The 19,136-nt window shown below is 38.6% G+C and overlaps 3 protein-coding genes and 1 pseudogene across 3 annotated transcripts; all 4 read left to right on the forward strand.

The window, feature by feature from the left end:
* The first annotated feature begins 278 nt into the window (after nt 1-278).
* On the forward strand, nt 279-4,202 carry LOC145482344 (kappa-type opioid receptor-like). Its single transcript, XM_081460989.1, has 3 exons — nt 279-524; nt 1,737-2,618; nt 4,046-4,202. The coding sequence occupies exons 2-3, from the start codon at nt 1,780-1,782 to the stop codon at nt 4,200-4,202; spliced, it is 996 nt and encodes a 331-aa protein (XP_081317115.1). The 5' UTR covers nt 279-524; nt 1,737-1,779.
* A 2,465-nt stretch (nt 4,203-6,667) lies between these two features.
* LOC145483056 (melanocyte-stimulating hormone receptor-like) lies at nt 6,668-9,312 on the forward strand. Its single transcript, XM_081461676.1, has one exon. The coding sequence runs from the start codon at nt 7,247-7,249 to the stop codon at nt 8,249-8,251; it is 1,005 nt and encodes a 334-aa protein (XP_081317802.1). The 5' UTR covers nt 6,668-7,246; the 3' UTR covers nt 8,252-9,312.
* A 1,501-nt stretch (nt 9,313-10,813) lies between these two features.
* On the forward strand, nt 10,814-13,153 carry LOC145481403 (melanocyte-stimulating hormone receptor-like; annotated as a pseudogene).
* Nucleotides 13,154-15,797: 2,644 nt separating this feature from the next.
* Nucleotides 15,798-16,802, forward strand: LOC145481405 (melanocyte-stimulating hormone receptor-like). Its single transcript, XM_081459886.1, has one exon. The coding sequence runs from the start codon at nt 15,804-15,806 to the stop codon at nt 16,800-16,802; it is 999 nt and encodes a 332-aa protein (XP_081316012.1). The 5' UTR covers nt 15,798-15,803.
* Nucleotides 16,803-19,136: the final 2,334 nt, after the last annotated feature.

A 19,136-nucleotide genomic window follows, 5' to 3' on the forward strand; every position in this document is an offset into this window, starting at 1 on the left:
ATTGTCAACTTTATTTATTGCTTCCCATTTATCAAGATATGTCAAGTGACATTTCCTGAAAATTTCCATTAAGTTTAACTTCGCTGTTTACCGAAATGTAGGGTGAACAGAGTAGCAAAACTCAGCCCGTCCATAGTTGACAAGCGTAATTTTCACGAAGGAACGACATTAGCCTGGCCGAGAAGTGTTTTAATATTAAAGACACTTGAAAAAATAATCTAACGCCAAGAGAACATGACGTGACCCTCATATTCTCTTGTCTTATGCACAACCTAAGGGCGATATTGCTTTTATCCACTAACAGGCAGGTGCGGCAACTTTCTATTGACTCCATAAAACTATCATTTTACTAACAAATTAAACATTACGAAGCGGCTGAACGAGATTATGTAAAGGGAACGTTGGATACATAACTAGTTATCATCAACACGTTTTTGAGTTTGGATAATTTCATTTGAATGGAGGGAGCTACATGTGCATGTACATGTGACAACATGACAAAGAAGAGCAAAGGATTTTCGCAGGTAACTTATTATTTACAGAACTTAATACTGATTGAACATAAGGGCAACGAATGCAATGGTGGGTTCAAGAAGCAAAAATTCGTTTTGTTTTTCAGCTCCTAAACTGGTTTTACTGGGCAAACAATTTTAAAAAGCAGAACAACTCGAGGTCTCTTGTTTACTTTAATATGTAAAATATTTTGAAACGAAAATTGTTGTTGCTAAGATAAGGATAGTTACTTCTTCTTGCCATCCAATTTCTTCATTGGCTTCGCAAGCATTGCAAAAGTTCCGTAGAACTGGCGCAAGCTGCATATGGAATCATCACTCAGTTTCTGTTGAGTTCAAACATACGTTAAATTACAGGAATTGCTTGACAGTTATTGTATGACTGACTACAAATTCATTTTGATGATAGATGTAGCCTTTGACGCGAAGCTTCTTTGGTTTGAATCTGCTGTTATCCAGCAAGTATTACAGTTATGGTCACTGAGTTCGCCGAATACAGTGCTCCATGCTCATGGCAATCATATAAACAAAAGGGTACGAATGGGTCCTAGCAATCACACAGATTTCAGTTCTCTCTCTGCCTTTGCAGCTATAATTTGCAGAAAATCTCCATGAAAGATTCTACAAGAATACTAGGGTTCACTAAAACTCTGCCTGTATGTGTATCACTGAGGGTAAAATCTAGTTCTGCGCCTTATACCGATATAAAATTCAAGGATTAGCTAAAGAGATCCAATTGCCGAACAAAGGTTGGCGATAAATTAAAAAAAGGCGACAAGCAGGCCAACAAAGGTTCCTGCCTTTGTTGATACTATGCTTGAGTTTGTGACATCTATGTTCATCTATGAGAACTGCTAAGCAGGCTTTGAGGCCGAGAAAAAAAGGCGTTTCAACCTCAAGGAGAGCTTCAAAGCCTTTCTTTTTCGTTGATGTTGTTTTTTTCCAATGTCTTTCATTTCGTGATTAATCCTACATATGAACCGTCGTAATTGAATGCATGTTCTGCCATTTGAAGGGAAGCCTTCCACTTGTTATAAATGGCAAAAACCGGGAAGGGGGCACGAAACTAAGCAAACCTTGTGGAATCTCTTCCAGATGATTCAGGAACCCTTCAATTAAATCACATTTGCCGATGACCGTTATTCATGGTCACCCCACAGACAGGGAATTGGGTCAATGCCATAGTAGCATTTATTATTAATTATCCTCTTTGATTCAATGCAGAATTGACAGCTAAACTTACTATTTCCTGTAAGCAAGTTCAACAATGACCAAGGAAACCCTGACGACTTCTTGTCAGGACGAGGAGAAGCATTCGCACATCTTGATGATTGCCGTTGTAATGCTTGGATCTATAATCGGGAACAGTATAATTTGCCTGTTACTCGTGCGGTTTAAGACAGTGCCGAATATTCTGATTGCGAACTTAGCTCTCATAGACATCCTCAACGCCCTGACCAATATGCCTCTTATGATCATGTGGTACATCTGCAAAGTGCCCTTCCTAAAGGGCCGCCCTATCTCATGGTTCGTCGTGACTTGGTACGTGCTTTTCATGTACTTAACTGTGTTCAACCTCATTGTATTGACAATGGACCGCTATGGAGCCATCGTGCACGGCCTTCGCTACCATTCATGGAAGACGATCAACAAAGCAAAAGTAGCAGTATTGTTTGTATGGCTCCTAGCAGCTGCCTATACATATGGCATGTTCATATTAGGGCTCGACACTGATCTTGGTGACGCTCCAGTGCTGGAGTACAGGATACACTACTTAAGAAAATTTGGTAGACATACCATAATTCCCGGTTATCTAGTTTCATTCACGATTATGGTCATTATGGGAATCGCCATTTGGCGCACCTTGCGTACCCAGAGAAAACGTATCTCGACGTTCTGTTCTGTGGCAAGACAAATTAAAAGCGACGTGAAGACGGCCAAGACGATCGGTTTGACCGTGGTGGCATTTTTATGTATGGGCATTTTTCCGATGTTGTTACACAATATTGCAAGAATTCACGGTTCATGGCTTCATTTCCTGGCGTTTTTTCTCACGCATCTCAACAGTATGGCAAATCCTGTCATCTACTCTCTTAAGACTCAAAGGTATGTCATCTGTATTGAGCCTTATTAGATCAACAACTGTCTCTTGATCGCTATTGTCCATCTCCCATCATTTCGTTTGCATTAATTTTTAACCTTTAAAAGTAAGTTATTAAAATAACAGTAAGTTATCAAAAAAATAGGGTGATTTTTTCACTTATTTGGACAAAAAGCAATGAGTCATTGCTAAACTTTTCACCGGGAAATGCATCAAGAGCTTTTGAAATAACATGTTTCCTGATCAATGTGGGTGACAGGCAACCGTCTTTGCGAACACAGCCCATTGAAAAGTAAAATTTCTGTTATACAATTGATACTATATCAAAGGAAGGACTTTGTGCTTCCTTTCATAGTTTACCTAACGCTGAAACTTAAGGTGTTTGGGTTATGGACCTTGTCTTGACCTTTGTTATTGAAATTCGAATAACTGAAAGTACGGACCATCAAATTTTAAAATGAAGCGAGTACTGTAAGTCATCAATTTTTTTGTACTGTTTGGAAAGAGGTACTATGAGAGTTAAGTCTATTTCTCAAGGGGAAAGGTTAAGGAACACTGGACTGTTCGATGTGGGAATCCTGTACTGCACTCTGTCTCGTAATCGCGCTTCCTAGGCAAATAACAGACTAAGTAAATCCCTTTAATACACCTCTTTTAAAGGGACATTGTCACCATTTTATGCATGATTTTGGAAATCTCCAAAAAACGTATATCGATCACTGGAAGAAGAACAATAATGGTTTTATTTTGTAGAGCAGTACTTGACAAATAATTAAAACCCATTAGGAAGGGAGGAGGCTAACGATGGCGAGGATGGAAACGGATTGCGATATGGATTTTTGAAAAAGCGTCACGATGTCAGTTTTTCAAAGGTTCAAGTTTGGCTCGAAATTCATTGAAATTTTGCAAAAATGTTGCTGCAGTGTGGACTTTCTTCAAGAAATTTCTTTTAATATTTTAGTTAGCGCTTATTAAGTTCTTATTACATAAATTTAGGGACCATTTGGCGAATTTATAACAGTTTTAAGCAAATATATCATGACAGTGTCTCTTTAATCTGCTACAGAAGTCGACAAGGGAATCAAGACCATTTAAGCGGTCATTTGTTCTAAGTTACGGCCCGACCAAACGCTCGCAACATTTCAACCTAACTTTTTTGCAAAATTGTTAGGCACAACGTGCCTTACAAGTTTGGCCACCCGGCTGCAGTATGTTGCAGGATGCCGGTTGGAACAAGTTGGCAGACGAGTACAACATGTTGTGCGCAACAAATTTGCAATGTTTTGGGTTGAGATGTGATTTGTAAATTTCCAAACTTTCAACAGCGTGATGACATTGGCCATTGTGCGATCGCTGATGTAATTGCACGTTGGAGGCTTTTAGGCATTTAATTTATTAAATGCCCAGTGTACTTTCGTTTATTTCTGCACAGGTTTCGCAAGGCTTTCATACTGTTCCTAAAGGACCCTTGGGGCAAGTCACAGCCCTTGATCACCGCCAGTAGCCAGGCAGATCTTCCCTGCACAGCAAAGAACTTTTATCGCACGACAGAAAAATACAACTCCCACAAAATAATATTTAAACCATAAAGCGCTGACATGCTTGATATATTCAAATCACTCGACTGTTGTTCAGGAGTAAAAAGATACAGGTTTTATATTTGCTCGTTAAGTGCAATAACAGCTTGAATACCATTCTAACGGCAGGGCAAGAACTAGTAATTAAGAACGTGGCATAAAAATATAGCTCTGTACTTAACTGTGTCGTGTTTTTTTTTCTCAAAATTGACTCAAAACGGTTTTTTCTTAACACGCAAACGGAGGGGTCTCCTAGCCAGTGATTTTGTTTTGGTAATCAACACAATTCGTTCGTATTGTTAGAAATGTTAGTATTGTCAATAATGTTAGTAATGTGAGTAATGTTGGTATTCTAAATAATGTGTACATTCAAACAAAAATTTCCCCCCCAAAAAATATATATATGTAATGAAAACTCACCTTCATCTATGATTTTATACGAAATTTAGCAATATATGCTCCAGAAGTTGAAACCACGGTAAATTTGTAGATAATTCTATGCAATAGCCGGATGTAGATGTAATAAATAGACAACTTTTAGTATCTTGCTCATTGCTGGAAAATCAATAAATCAGAACCCGTTACAATAGTTAAGTTTAGTATACTCGAGCAATAAATTTAACCTTGAGTTGTTTAAGACTATCTCTTTTTAAATTTCATTGGAAGAGTTTACAATTGCCAATAATTTACAATTGGTGTCGAAAACCCGAAACCAAAGTTATCCCTCGGTCAATCACAAAATTACATAGAAAATCCAGTGACCTAGCAAAAACTCGAAGCAAATACGCAAAGCTGGCAGGAAGGGCGGAAAAAGTACACGAGCGAATCACGATTGAATTTGTTTCATTTCTTATTGGATGAGAAAGTGGCGCGCGAGAATTTTAAACCAATAACAAATCGTAATTGCGAATTACTTTCCACTTTTCAGTGAAAAGTGCTCAACTGCTCTTTAAGAAGGGTGACTTATTAGTTAATTCTAATTCAATTAATCAATTATTACAATTATTTGCACCCCTTAGTTAATATACGCATTTCATCTTATAAAGTTTGTAAATTAAGAGTGTGTTTGTTGTTGGCTGTTGTAGTGTGGTCACAGCCACTGTCAAATGGAGTTGATTGTGGTCAAACTGGAGTAGACAGGTTGATTAATTACGAGAATTTCCAAATTATCTCTTAAGTACTAATCAATTTTTCTTGCAAGCAATAACAGCTATCTCTGTGAGCAATATCATACATGCACCATCTTTTCCGGTGGCAATATTGAATTTGCACTGAATTTCACTTCTCGCGATCAGTTCCAAACATGCAATGAATTACCCGCAAACTAGGTTTCCCTCAGCCGATCAAATTCGAGAACTATTTTACTTGAATAATTAGCTCACAGTATCGATCTTTCGTCGTCCTAATGACCAAATTATCCCTTGAATTGGCAAATAAAAAACTCTGTTAACTTTAAGGCTATTTTTTGTCCACCATTTCGATGATTTTTCCACCCTGACCTCGTCTCAGGCATCTGCTTGAAAAATAAGTTCTTGTTAAAAAATATTGTCAATTTAACCTCGGTGTTGAACATAAATTAAATTTAGATTAAGTCGGCAGGCTCGAAGAAGACATTAAATCTAGCTCCGACAAGTACATTATTGCGAAAAAGCCTAAGAAAGGCCGACTGATGCTGCTTTTCACTTGAACAGTAGGCAGGTGTGTTTGTGAAAACAGCAAATCAGCAAAGTTAATTATGCGGGCAAACGATTTCATGATCAGAGCCTTGAGTCTCTCGCTACGTTCTCATTTCGGTTATTGATACATGTATGTTTCGTTGACAGAAAAAAAGAGCGAAACTGTATGAGAAAGAGTTGGATATAAAATACCGAGATAAAGTTTCAAGGCATTCTCAGTATTCATGCGGGATCGTTTGAACAAAATAAACTGATGCTTCCGCTTTTCCGGTGTTTTAAAAGGAGAAAATGTTGCATGGATCTCACATCCACTTCGTGTTCATACTAACAGTAATAATTAGAATTGTCATAGGTAATAATATCTACAGTAAGAAAAACACGTTATTTCTCGGTGCTTTCTAATTATCGTTTTGCCGCAGTTTCTCAAAAGAGATATCACCTTTGCATTTAGGTAGTGTTAATTTTCAGTTAGGTGATCTCAAAAATGGATTTCAGGATCCTGTTTCGGTTTTTCAGCTGTAAAAACAGATGTTTAGAAGGCCCTAGAATGCTTATTCCATTTTATATTACTGACGGGGCACTCATTTTGGGAACTCGCCCAGGTTTTATTTGGAGTCTTTCTGGCGTAAGCTAACAGAGGTCTCTGACGAAAATGGAAATTTTATTAACAGTCTGTACGAATAACCTTTTGTTTCCGCTAAAATCATCGTCCACCAGTTGTGTTCAATGTGATATTGGACATGCGATGCCTTGCGCCATAAAGATACGAATAACAATTATAAATCAACTATCATCTGCGACTTAACTCCAAGGGTGAAAATTGTTTCGTAGATCTACTCGTTAAATTAAATTGAAAACTACATATGTTTGACAGTACATTTCATCTTTTTGATTAAATGACTCAGATTTAAAAATTTTAACTCATTCTCTGAGTGACGCATTCTGACTGGAGTCATTTAACTTGACAGCCACGAATGAAAACGGACGAGACATTGGCAAGCAACTAAACCTACAGCAATTTAGTTTTTAGGTGACAACGGCAATACAATGACAGTACGGAAACCAGGGTGAGATTTGTTCGATCATGCAGGACCTGCTAATTCGTACGTGATGTCTATGTTTGCTTGGATAGCACACAGGTGTGGAAATTAAACAAAAGAGGTAAAATGCACGTGTACTATTATGTAAGAATAGGACAGTCTTACTGGCTGCCTATCCAATTTCACACACACAAAAAAACAAAAACGCACGAATGGTTCCAACAATTTATTTTATTACCGGGGAAAGATTAATAAGTTGTGAAAAACAGTTGGTGAAACAGCCTTGGATCTATCAAAAATTTGATTTCAGGATACATCCTATTTCGATGCCGTGATCAACATGTACAATAACTGCTCTGTCATCTGCCAAGGAGAACAAGCCAGAATTCCAGAAAGCAATGCTTGCTTCCGTTTTCCTGTATTCGAGACGGAAAATGTTCCGCAGGAGCTCATCGTATTTAACCGCATTGTTAACATTCTGCTTTTGGTAACAGCAATTGTAGGAAATCTTTTGGTGTTATCTGTAGCATGGAAGACGCCTTCTCTTCGCTCCCCGGCGATTGTTTTGCTTTGTGGACTTGCCACAACCGATCTCGCTGTCGGTCTTGTCGTTCAGCCCTTTTTTCTTTCCATGGAACTGATACCACTCCTCTCGAACTCAGCAGAGTATCACTGCAATTTGGGAAAGGCAGTCATCACTATGTCCTATTGGGTATGCGGTGCATCTTTATCGACTGTTACAGCCATCAGTGTAGACAGGTTATTAGCCCTTAGTTATCACCTGAGATATCATAGTATTGTAACTGTTCCACGAGTCATGTGCGTTCTGACGCTAAACTGGTTGACTGGTGGATTTCTGGCAAGTCTGATATTGTGGAGTGGAGATGAAGTATTCCTTGCTGTCATGGCCGTGGCAGTTGCCATATTTCTCTGCTTGTCCACGTATGCTCATGTAAAAATATATCTCGTTGTTCGCCGTCATAAACAACAAATCCAAACCCAAGCAAGGGCAGTTCAAGTAGGTATCGGTAATGGTTTTAACTTGGCACGGTTTAAAAGGTCAGTTGCCAACGCTTTCCTAGTTCATTACGTCTTTCTTCTTTGCTACACGCCACTGTTCATTACTTTGCTGTTGACTAATAATGACAAATGGGCTGATTCAGCATTATTGAAGAAGTCCCACAGTGCCATAGCATGGAAATTAACAACCACTGTCGTGTTTATGAATTCTTCTGTGAATCCTTTTATTTACTGTTGGCGTCTTCGAGAAATGAGAGTTGCTGTAAAAAGGTTTTTGAAGAGTTTTTTCTGTGGCAGTCATTTAGTGGCGGCAAATCCAGACTAAAGTAAAAGGTTAAGGTAAAGTCTGCATACGAACCAAGTGGGCCATCAGGCCGGCCCTTATCTCCGGTTTCTATGTATCATGAAGCGACTAGGAGCACAGTATTTCTAATACTCCTGGATGGGATGCTAGTCAGTCGCTAGTTTATCCCCAGGATTAAATTCGCCGGTACTCATTTATACAGCCGGGTGGAGAGAGGCACTGTCAGAGTAAAGTGTTTACCCAAGAACGCAACGGAGTGTCCCCGGCCAGGGCTCGAGCTCGGTTCGCTCGATCCGGAGTCCCGGCGACTTAACCATGAGGAACTTGGGCTTAATAGTTATGATAAATATGTTCTAAAAAAATGAATTATATATCACATCGAGGTCTCTGCCTTCAGTTACAGTCTTGTACATGCAAACCCTAATATCAAAACATGTATTTCTTTCAGGTGTTTAATTAGGTCGCTTTGTAGTAGTTCCCATTGGGATAATTAGGCCTTTATATAGTACGCCTTGCGAATATCACACCGATCGACGCCGACCAGTTTACTTGAGGCTGTTTTTTTCTTATTGTAAATATCGTTGTCTAAAACAGCGTGTGACATTTTCTTATATCCTCTGGCTTGTAACCTGTATTCAGCGTGCCTCAGATTCTTGTAAACTAAACTCGATTATTGCTGGCGGCTCCCTCCATTATTTGTTGTATTATTTGTCTCCTCTACTTATGATAGAAATGTTTTCTATTAGGCTGAGCGAAGTGAAATAGAATAGAAGTTCTCTTAAAAAGAAAAGTTTTTAATGACATTTGGAAAGTCGTTCGAAAGCCTTGGTGCCATAACCAAGAAAGATTTGTCGCCATAAAAAGCCGCTTTAGTCTTTGCAATAGACTGCAGATTTGAGGTACCGGACCGTGGTAAACGCCAAAGCGTGTGATGAAATAAAAGTTCGATCTTACTGGGGTAACATGGGCTGACTTCTTCGCTCTGACAGTCAGCCTTGCAGCTGTATTTTGCAACCGTTGTAGTTTTTCTAACTCAGGATGTATTAATCAAGTTCTGAAGAATTAACAGCATAAAGAAAACTCTCCGTAACAAACATAGAGATCGTAATTACTTCTCAAGTTTTTTGTAAAATAGAATATCCTCTTAAATGCTTCGTAGTTTTACTAATTAAAAACAACAATATACGTACTGAAGAAAATAACTGAATTTGCATATGAAGTAGGATAAGGCAAAGTCAAATAAAGAACAATATCAGACGGAAATGTATAAAGATTCAGTCTAATTCCAAAGACCCGCCATGTTGCAATTCAATACTGAAAGGTGCTCCGAAAATCAAGATTTGACGTGGAATGTAAATCGTCTAAACAAGGTACATACATACATACATACATACATACATACATTCTTTATTCAAGACGCAAAGTTACAAAAGTAAAAATGGCCAATAAGCCACGTTTAATATATCAACATTATTAGTTGATAATGAACTAAGTGTTTCACTTGCCCTTCTGATGCCGCTCAACAGTTTCTTTCCAGACCAATCACTTTTTATGAAATAATCTTTGGACATGGGAAAAACTTTCGACGTGCTCCTAGGATAATTTTAAATTGAATGGAGTAATTATCTGCAATGTACACAATACCTGCTGGTTACCTGCTCTGGTAAGCAAATATTTCCCAACTTTGCGCGCCAAGCACGTTACCTTACACACAAACAAATCGAATTTAACGTTCTAACTTCCTGTCGTTACGAAAAGCAATAGTTATCATCGCTCTGGTTGCCAAATATAAAGACCGATTTCCAGCGCTTTTCTTGAAGTTTAGCCATATTTCTGCTTGAAACAAGTTATTTTTTTTACATACACAAGCAAAGAGGAACTAAATTCACCTAGTTTTAGAAAGGTGACGCAGGACTTCAGATTTTCAAAAGTGCACAATTACTCATCAGTAAGAAAAAATAAATTAAATTGCGATGTGTCGCACAAACGCTCGCCAATGTCAAATACGAGGAAAACAACAGAAAGGGTACGGGTGCCATGACGTCAATTGTCTCAGACTTTGAAAGAAAAGAAAAAAAAAAGATAAACCAACTATCACTACCCTTTCACTCAAACGAGTCATCTTTACAGTCTTTAAGGTGCTGGAGCGACCATTATTTGACCATCTGCGCAACTCGGGTTTTGTTATTGCTACAAAGAACTTGTTATGCCGGATCATATTTTCTCAAGCTTTGTCATTTTAATTTCTGTCAAAATTTGTTAAACTGAAGTTGGTGTTTTACGAGCAAACACATATGCACGAAATGAATGCAAAATTCCCACGAAGGAACAAGGTTGAACCATACGCAGTTTTTCCGGTTACCGTTCTGTGAACTTTCAAGAAGAGCAAACGATAAGCCGTTTTAGTCGCTTTCACGGTATTGCCGACGGAAAATATTCAGTGAAAACACCATGCTTATCTAACTGTGTCTATTTATTAAGAGGGTCAGCTTTAAATGAAGATGAAGTTCTTCCCTGCTAACACCTTATTTGCTTGTATACCGCACATATTTTTATGCAAATAAAGTTATTATAAATAAATAAATAAATAAATAAATAGATAAATTATTAACATTTCGTTACTAGGAAATATTTTGGCTTTATCCGCGTAGCATGGAAGATTCTTCCTCTTTGTTCTCCGTCGATTTTCGTTAATTACTTTTTGGAATCGACAAATTTTGGAGTTGGTCTTGTCATTCGGCCCTAATCTATTCCCTTGAACATCGCTTTAGAAAAAGTGTTCCCCAGTATTACCTATTCAGTAGTGTGCGTTTGAAGGTTTGTTAGGTCTGTTACGTTATTGGCCAGTTGTTATCCCTTGATGAGATATGCTAATATTGAAACTGAACATTCCGAAGTTAAACTGGTTGGTAAGCAGATTTTGTAGCAAGTCTAATATTGTGTATTGTGTGTTTTTTTTTTTTTTTTGTCATGACTGTTACAGATGGTGTGTTTATTTTGCTTGCGTGCAGTTGTAAAGTTATATCTCGTTGTTCTCCACCATCAGCAACAAATTCCAGCCCCGCAAACGGTCAAACAGATGCCTTAAAAACACCTATTTTTAAAAGGCTTTAACGCGAATAGGGAAGATATTTGTTCACAAACATTGTTTTCGTTGTTTAAATGTTCAAAACGTTAAACAAAAGAATTATTTGTTTCACCAGCCAATAGTTCTCTAGGTTGGCATATTTATAACAATAGGTGACGTCACTGATATCTTTGCCATACGAAAAAAAAAGAAAATACAAACGTTTTCCTTGTTCACTACTTCCTACTCCTTTGCTATTTCCTTCCACTACGTGAAGCCATGAAAAAGTCTCAAGTTAGTTTGTCATTTAATATTTTGCCAAACAATAAAACAACAAGAAAAACGATTCCCTTGAACCTGCTTCTCCCATTCGCCACTTAAGAAACGAAAAGTCTGGGTCGAGTCTCATCACACGGTTGCTGTTGGGGCTGGCATCACTGAGGACAATACGGTTTCTCATGCTTTGCCTGATCTTTAGTAATAGTTCCAACGTGAGCGATTGCGAGCTTACACTCGACCCAGATTCCCTCTGGTTTCAAAATTGACAAATAACATAAAATGGGACAATTGTGGTAAAAATGATTCTAAATATTGCAAGTTTCACAAAATTTTTCACAGCGAATGAACTGAAACAATAAAGGACGCTCCGTGCAATGATATTGTTAGGTCTCGAAACCCACTCATAAGTGAAATTGTTTTTCTCTCTCCGGATATGAACCATGACACTTTCACATGATTACGCATGCATGTGCACGATTCTACGAAATTATCTCCTTCACCAAACACAAATATCAGGGGAGAACGAAAATGGATGGAAAATGCCTCGGATGCGTCAGAAATTTTTGTTCCTTGTAAAGATTTAAACCGTTTTACGCATATCATCATGCATAATAACTCTTCTATAAGATTCTTAGAAGAGCAAGAGACCATTCAAGAGAACAGTACTTGCTTCCGTTTTCCTGTATTTCAGGTTGACAACATTCCACAAAATCTTATCGTGTTGAACTGTGCAATTAACGTCCTATTTCTAATAACAGCAATTCTTGGAAATCTCTTGGTCATATCAGCAGTTTGGAAGACACCTTCTCTTCGATGTCCTTCGAATATATTCCTCTGTGGACTCTCAACGTCAGATCTCGCCGTTGGTCTTGTCGTTCAGCCCTTGTTTCTTTATATAGAACTGATACAAATCCTCGAAAGGCCAACACAGTATCCGTGCGCTTTGGGACATGCATTCATTATAGTGTCTCATTCGGTATGTGGTGTGTCCTTGTTGACTGTTACAGCCATCAGTGTAGATAGGTTGTTAGCGCTGCAGTATCATCTAAGATATGTTAATATTGTCACCGTTCAACGTGTACTCGTATCTTATCTTATTTTTCTGGTTGGTAAGCACGTCTCTGGCAAGTCTGATACTGTGGAATGAAAAAATATTTCTTGTCGTTATGGCTTTGGTGGTTGGTATTTGCCTTTGTTTGTCGGTGTTAGTCCATCTGAAAATTTATCGCGTCGTTCGACGCCATCAGCAGCAAATTCAAACCCAAAGAGAAGCAGTCCAAGCACGTGATGATTTTAACGTAGCACGTTTCAAAAGGACAGCAGCCAATGCTTTTCTGATTCACTACTTTCTTCTCCTTTGTTATACTCCACTGTTTATCACGTTACTGCTGACAAGCAACGAAGACAAGATTGATTCGGCGTCATGGAAAAAGGCCGATAGTGCTATAGCATGGAAATTGACAAGCACAATAGTATTCATGAATTCCGCTGTGAATCCTTTTATTTACTGTTGGCGTCTTAGAGGAATGCGAATCACTATAACAAAGACTTTGAAGGCAATTATCCGTAGGTCGTGATTTTGTTTCTGATTGTATTAGTTGGCACCAAAGAGATTTTGCCTACAGTAATATATCGGCTGAGTTAAATGGCAAGCATAAAATTATGGATTGTATTTGTTTTGGCTATTCATGACTTTGTTAGGTCAGTAATCATAGACAAGATGCAATTGGCCTTTATACAATATAACCAAAAAAATACCATAGCATGTCGTCCATTGTGTCACATATCCTTATGTATTCTCTTACTGTTGCGTTTTACACTATTTCTCAACAATGCCAGTGGACTTTTACTTCAGTTTTCGCCTCTCTATCTAGATCTAACCGTAGTATGTGACCTATGGATTAAAACCTCAATAACCGGTTTTTCGGATTTGTTATCTATTGCGGTTTTCGATTTATTCCTTTTTTAGCGTCCGGTTTTCGGGTTTTCGGTCTAAGAATTAACAATTAGCGGACGAGTTGGGCAAAATATCATGATTTGTCACTGGAGATAGGTTAGAGCAGATCAATTATTTGCCGAAGCGGCCGAAGGCTTAGACCAAAAATTGACCTGCGAGATAATAATAATAATAATAATAATAATAATAATAATAATAATAATAAATAAATATTTATATAGCGCCTATCCATGCCTGCTCTAGGCGCTGTACAATTCGCCAAAATGATCTGTACTAATCTTAATAATTAAAAATGTGCATTTAAGAAAGTAATAGAAAGTAAAAATCGCTAAGAATAATAAGTTTTCTTAAAAAGATGAGTTTTGAGTTTAGATTTAAAAGAACTTAGATTGTCACATGAGCGGATAGAAACAGGTAGACTGTTCCAGAGTTCAGGAGCGGAAACAGCAAAAGCTCGAGAACCATATGTCTTCTGGTGAAAATTTGTGGGGTTAAGAAGTAATAAGTGTGATGATCGGAGGATTCTGGAAGGTTGGTAGTACGCTACTAGATCTTGAATGTAGACAGGAGATTGTTGATGAAGAGCCTTAAAGGTAAGTAACATAATCTTGAATTTAATGCGTTCAGAAATAGGAAGCCAGTGTAATTCTTTCAGATACTGACAAATCATGATATTTTGCGATAATCGTTTTCAATAATTGTTTTATCATTCCGTCACCAAGTTTGTTTTCAAATTTAAATCACTCTTTGACAGCTCAGGGAAGTGATCTACCATTTTTTTTTAAGACAAGAACGTGGTTACAATTACGCATGAGCAGAATATTTAGACGGTAAAAACGCATTTAGACGGTACTACGCATGAGCAAACCATTATTTGTAGCCAGTTATTTGCAGTTCACGTGTTAGGCTCTCGGCCAGTGAAAAGGAAGGAAAAAATGCATCGAATGGTAATGGACGTTGTTTGTTTTTTGTTATTTGCTTGGCACGTTTTTAGGCCTGTTTATTTCACCTCAGTCAAACATGTTGGCTGACGTGACGTGCAATATAGATTACGCAAACTAGATTAACTCAAAGAGAGACCGCTTCTTGATTCTTGATGCTCAAAGTGAGTCAGCTGCATTGCCACCAAGTTTAGTCTAAATGTGTTCTGCATGAATCAGAAATTATTTTCCATTTGAACAGTTGGAATTATCTTCTCTACAGGTATGCCTCGAAGTGGAAGGGAATGTTTTTCAAATGAGCTTTTAGCCTGGAAACATTAAAAATGCCATTTTGTTTTTGGAAAAATCTACCAGTCGAGGGTTAAATAGTAAGCTAAAAAGGTATAGCCGGTAATGATTTCAAATGGAAATATATTATTCCCTCAAAAAAGTATTTGCCTGCTTCAAGTTTGTGAAAGTTGCACGTTTAATCATTTTATTCGGCGGTTCTCGGTTTTGAGAGTTTCCATGGCGCTCTTTCGGTTTTCAAAGATATTTCAGATGAACACACAAGGTCTGCATGTTAAAACTCTTTAAGATTTAACGATGTGGAACGCTGAGCATATTTTACAAAAATTCTATGAACATCAAAAGTGCCTGAGATATTGTTTTCATCTTGACAAACAATCCAAGCTTTTGCGGCATTAAAAAAAAAAACAAAACAAAAAACAAAAAACGATTTTTCAGAACCTTGAAGGGAATCGAAAATTGGTCGGAGAAAGCAGGACTCGAAATGTGGGGAATAAAGCAACAGAAAGAAATCCGAGAGAAACAAACTTTGGTTCGAGTCCGAATGGGAGGTCCAATAACCGGAGGGTTCGAGAAATCGGGATTGAAACATGGTATGTTGTTTTTAGAGCTGTACTCAAAAATGAACTCACGGACTTACACTCGACGGAGCTTATTATTGGAAGGAGTTTACGTCTGGCATTTCCCATTATTATTTTCGTCTGAGCCTATCGGAATTTGCAGAGTTTTAATTCACAGAATTTCCGCGATGAACGAACTGGAACAAAACAGGATACTGCGCACAACAATATAAGAGCTATATTAGGCCTCCAAACTCATTAATACGTGTAATTAAGTTTCCGTTTTATGTATCCGGCAATGAATCGATGACGTTCGCAGATAGATAAACAGACATGTGCAGCATTCTGCCACGAAGTAATATGCTTCACAAAACGGTGGGAGGAAATATCAGAGGCGAACGAAAGTGGATGAAAGAGGTTTCGATAGTTCATAAATCTCGAAACGTTTCACGACAATTGGAACTTAAAAACGGATATCATCATGCTTAATAATTGCTCTACAAACTGCACAGGAGAAAAAGGAACAATTCAAGACAACAGTTCGTGTTTTCAACTTCCTGTATTTCAGGTTGAAAATGTTCCACAAAACGTTATCGTGGTGAACTGTGCAGTTAATATACTGCTCCTTATGACGGCGATTCTTGGAAATTTTCTGGTTGTATCAGCAGTGTGGAAGACACCTTCACTTCGTTGTCCTTCGAATGTACTGCTCTGTGGTCTGGCAACAACTGATCTCGCTGTTGGACTTGTCGTTCAACCCTTGTTTCTGTATATAGAACTGATGCAGTTCGCCAAACACGAGGCAGGGTATCCGTGTGCTTTGGGAAAAGCATTCCACATTCTGTCCTATTCGGTTTGTGGTGTGTCTTTGTTGACTGTTACAGCCATCAGTGTAGATAGGTTATTAGCGCTTCAATATCATCTAAGATATGTCACCGTCATCACCATCGTGCGAGTCATCTACCTAATGACACTGAACTGGTTGGCGAGCATTTTCATGGCAAGTGTAATGCTGTGGAGTGGAAATAAGGTTTTTCTTGTTGCCATGGCTGCTGTGGTGGGCGTTTGCCTTATTTTGTCACTAACCGTCCATTTGAAAATTTATGGCGTTGTTCGCCGCCATCAAAAACAGATTCAAACCCAAAGAGAGGCAGTCCAAACGCGTCAAAGAGCCAACTCGTTCATGGTACGGTTCAAAGGGACAGGCAACGCTGTCCTCATCCACTACTTTCTTCTCATTTGTTACACTCCACTGTTTATTATTTTACTATTGACTAGCAGTGAAGACAGTATTGATTCGGCGTCATGGAAAAAAGCTGACATTGCTGTGGCATGGAAATTGACAAGCACGATAGTATTTATGAATTCGGCTGTAAATCCCTTTATCTACTGCTGGCGTCTTCAAGAAATGCGAACCGCCGTAAAAAGTTCTTTGAAGGCGATTTTCGTTAGGAAGTGTTTTTTTGCGGTTAAGAACTGATGAGGTTAATGAGGTTAGACATTGGATTTGCCCTCTTACAAACTGGCTTAAAGAAATACCGAGACTGCCCTTGTCTGCCTTTTCAGTTCTATTTGGAATTAATCACTTAAGGACTGTCCCGGTGATCGACGGCTCACAAAAGAAAACTGGAATCTAACGCGAGGTGACAACAAAAACCTCCTTCTAGAGTTGAACCTAGCAGATCAATGAGCCATGGAGCAACGCTGGAACTTTGGCTTCAACAGCAGCAGAAGATGGTATAGAAGCACGCTGTTACAGCTATGTGTACCTTGCTCCTTGTTATACAAAACTCTGTCGAGCGTGACAATCCTTTTCATGGAGCGCATGACTCGCCACCTTTATAAGTGAGACCCTTGGCACGCCAGGAAAATTCCTCGTTGTCTCAGTAGCTCAGTGGACGCATGTATTTTTCGACCGCGTTAACATTCGTGTCAACCCAGGCCAGGAGTGAGAGCAGGTTACTGGTTGATTATCTTAAAATAAATGGCGAGGCGGACCTTAACTGGCTTTTGACAATAACAAGCTAGCCGTGATCTAAGAGAGGGTCTTCCATTTAACTTTGATTCTCTATGATGGAAAACCCTAAATTGTTAGAGAGGCTCTGAACGTGGAGCTGTCCCGGACGTTCGTTCACGCTCCGAGGTGTCTGCAACGTGAAGTGTCTAAAAAACAAGTTATTTACAATACACTCATTCTTCAAATGTTATGATTAAGACACTAAGCAAAGAATGATAAGCTAAGCGGAGAGTCAAATAACAACATAAAATTTAAATGAAAGCATAAATGTACTCAGCAACCGAGATCAGTAAAATGTGGCTTAGATTTTGTAGCACGAGTTAAGAGCTACCAAAACCAGATTATGGCTGGGGTATATATAGCAGATGTAACCCGGCTTTTATTATCATTTTCATCCCAGCGATTCCTTTCCCATATAGTGATCAAGCCATGCATTTAACCGGCCTTTTGTTAGCAGATTAGGCAGTGCGAAAAGTTTGAAAACTTTCGTTCCAGAATTAAGCCCTAAATTTAATGTTAAACGGTGCTAAACGACTTCCAACATTCTTTGCATGTTCATTAAAACATTCTCTGCGTCGTTTGTTGACTAAATCTGTTATGGTGGACGCATGATTTAATCTCAAAATCCAATAATTGTGTTAATATAATTAACTGGATTCCATCGAACTATAAAGCCATTGCTTTAGACTAGGGTGTAAAACAAATATACTCGTCTGCAGTGGATAATTTATGCGAAAAGAGTCGCCATACGACGGCCAATATTGTAGTCTTCTTTATTGAGCAAGTGTTCAAGCCAGCTTGAAATTATTAACGGAGACTCGGTGAGCAGTGCAAAGGAGACTTCTGTTGTAACTTTTCGCCATTTATTTGTTCCAACGCGTTTCGTCCCTAACTGAGACTTCTTCAGAGATCTGTAGAGAATGATTACAACTGACATCGAACAGCGTATATAGCACATTCGCGTGCCTAAGTTTAACTTCTCGTGGAAGTGAATAATAACTGAAACATGCTGTGAACGGACGTTACGAGAAACGCCTTAACACATATGTTAAGTGTGTTGTTTATATATCTTGGGGGCCGCCGCACGATTAGCACTAATCAGAGGTCATACCTAGGCACTTGCAATTGACTCCTGATTTATCGAGCCCTCTTAATTTCTTGAGCCTCTAAGTAACCCGAACCAAACCGTGCTTGTCTTGGAATTGTGTCACTTTAATTTTATCCCGATTCCTCCGGCTCCTTATTTCACGATCCAGTTTTTGTTTCTCTTAGAGGTTCGATAAAATCATGATAAATCAGGATTCGTACACTAAAAAGACCCCTACTCTCGGTGATCAAAATGTCTAACAAATGTAGATTGACAGGTTTCAGTCAAAACGGCGGCTGGTCACCTTCCTTGCGTCAGTCTGAACCAAAATACTTTCTTTCTCGGACCAAGTACAATAGAACCCCGGTAACTCGAACTCCCCCGCTAACTCGGGCCAAGTCCCATTTTCCTTGGATTTGATCCCACTTTCAATCATTTTAACTCGGTTAACTCGAACTCGCATAACTCGAATTCCCCGCTAACTCAAACTGAATTTCGTTTCCCTTGATAAAAATTTACCTCGATAACCCGAATTCTGGTTCATGTAATTCACCACGGATGTCATCCATTAGCTTTTCTTGTCCTGTAATCAGGGTAAAAACTAACACTACAGAAATTTGACTTTAATTAGTGCAACCGACTGTTCACATATTTGACAGTCATTTCCCGATCTTATGAGTCAAACTGGATGCGATGCCTTTAGCTGTCAC

This window comes from Orbicella franksi, chromosome 3, assembly GCF_964199315.1.
Source record: "Orbicella franksi chromosome 3, jaOrbFran1.1, whole genome shotgun sequence".
Lineage (NCBI taxonomy): Eukaryota > Metazoa > Cnidaria > Anthozoa > Scleractinia > Merulinidae > Orbicella > Orbicella franksi.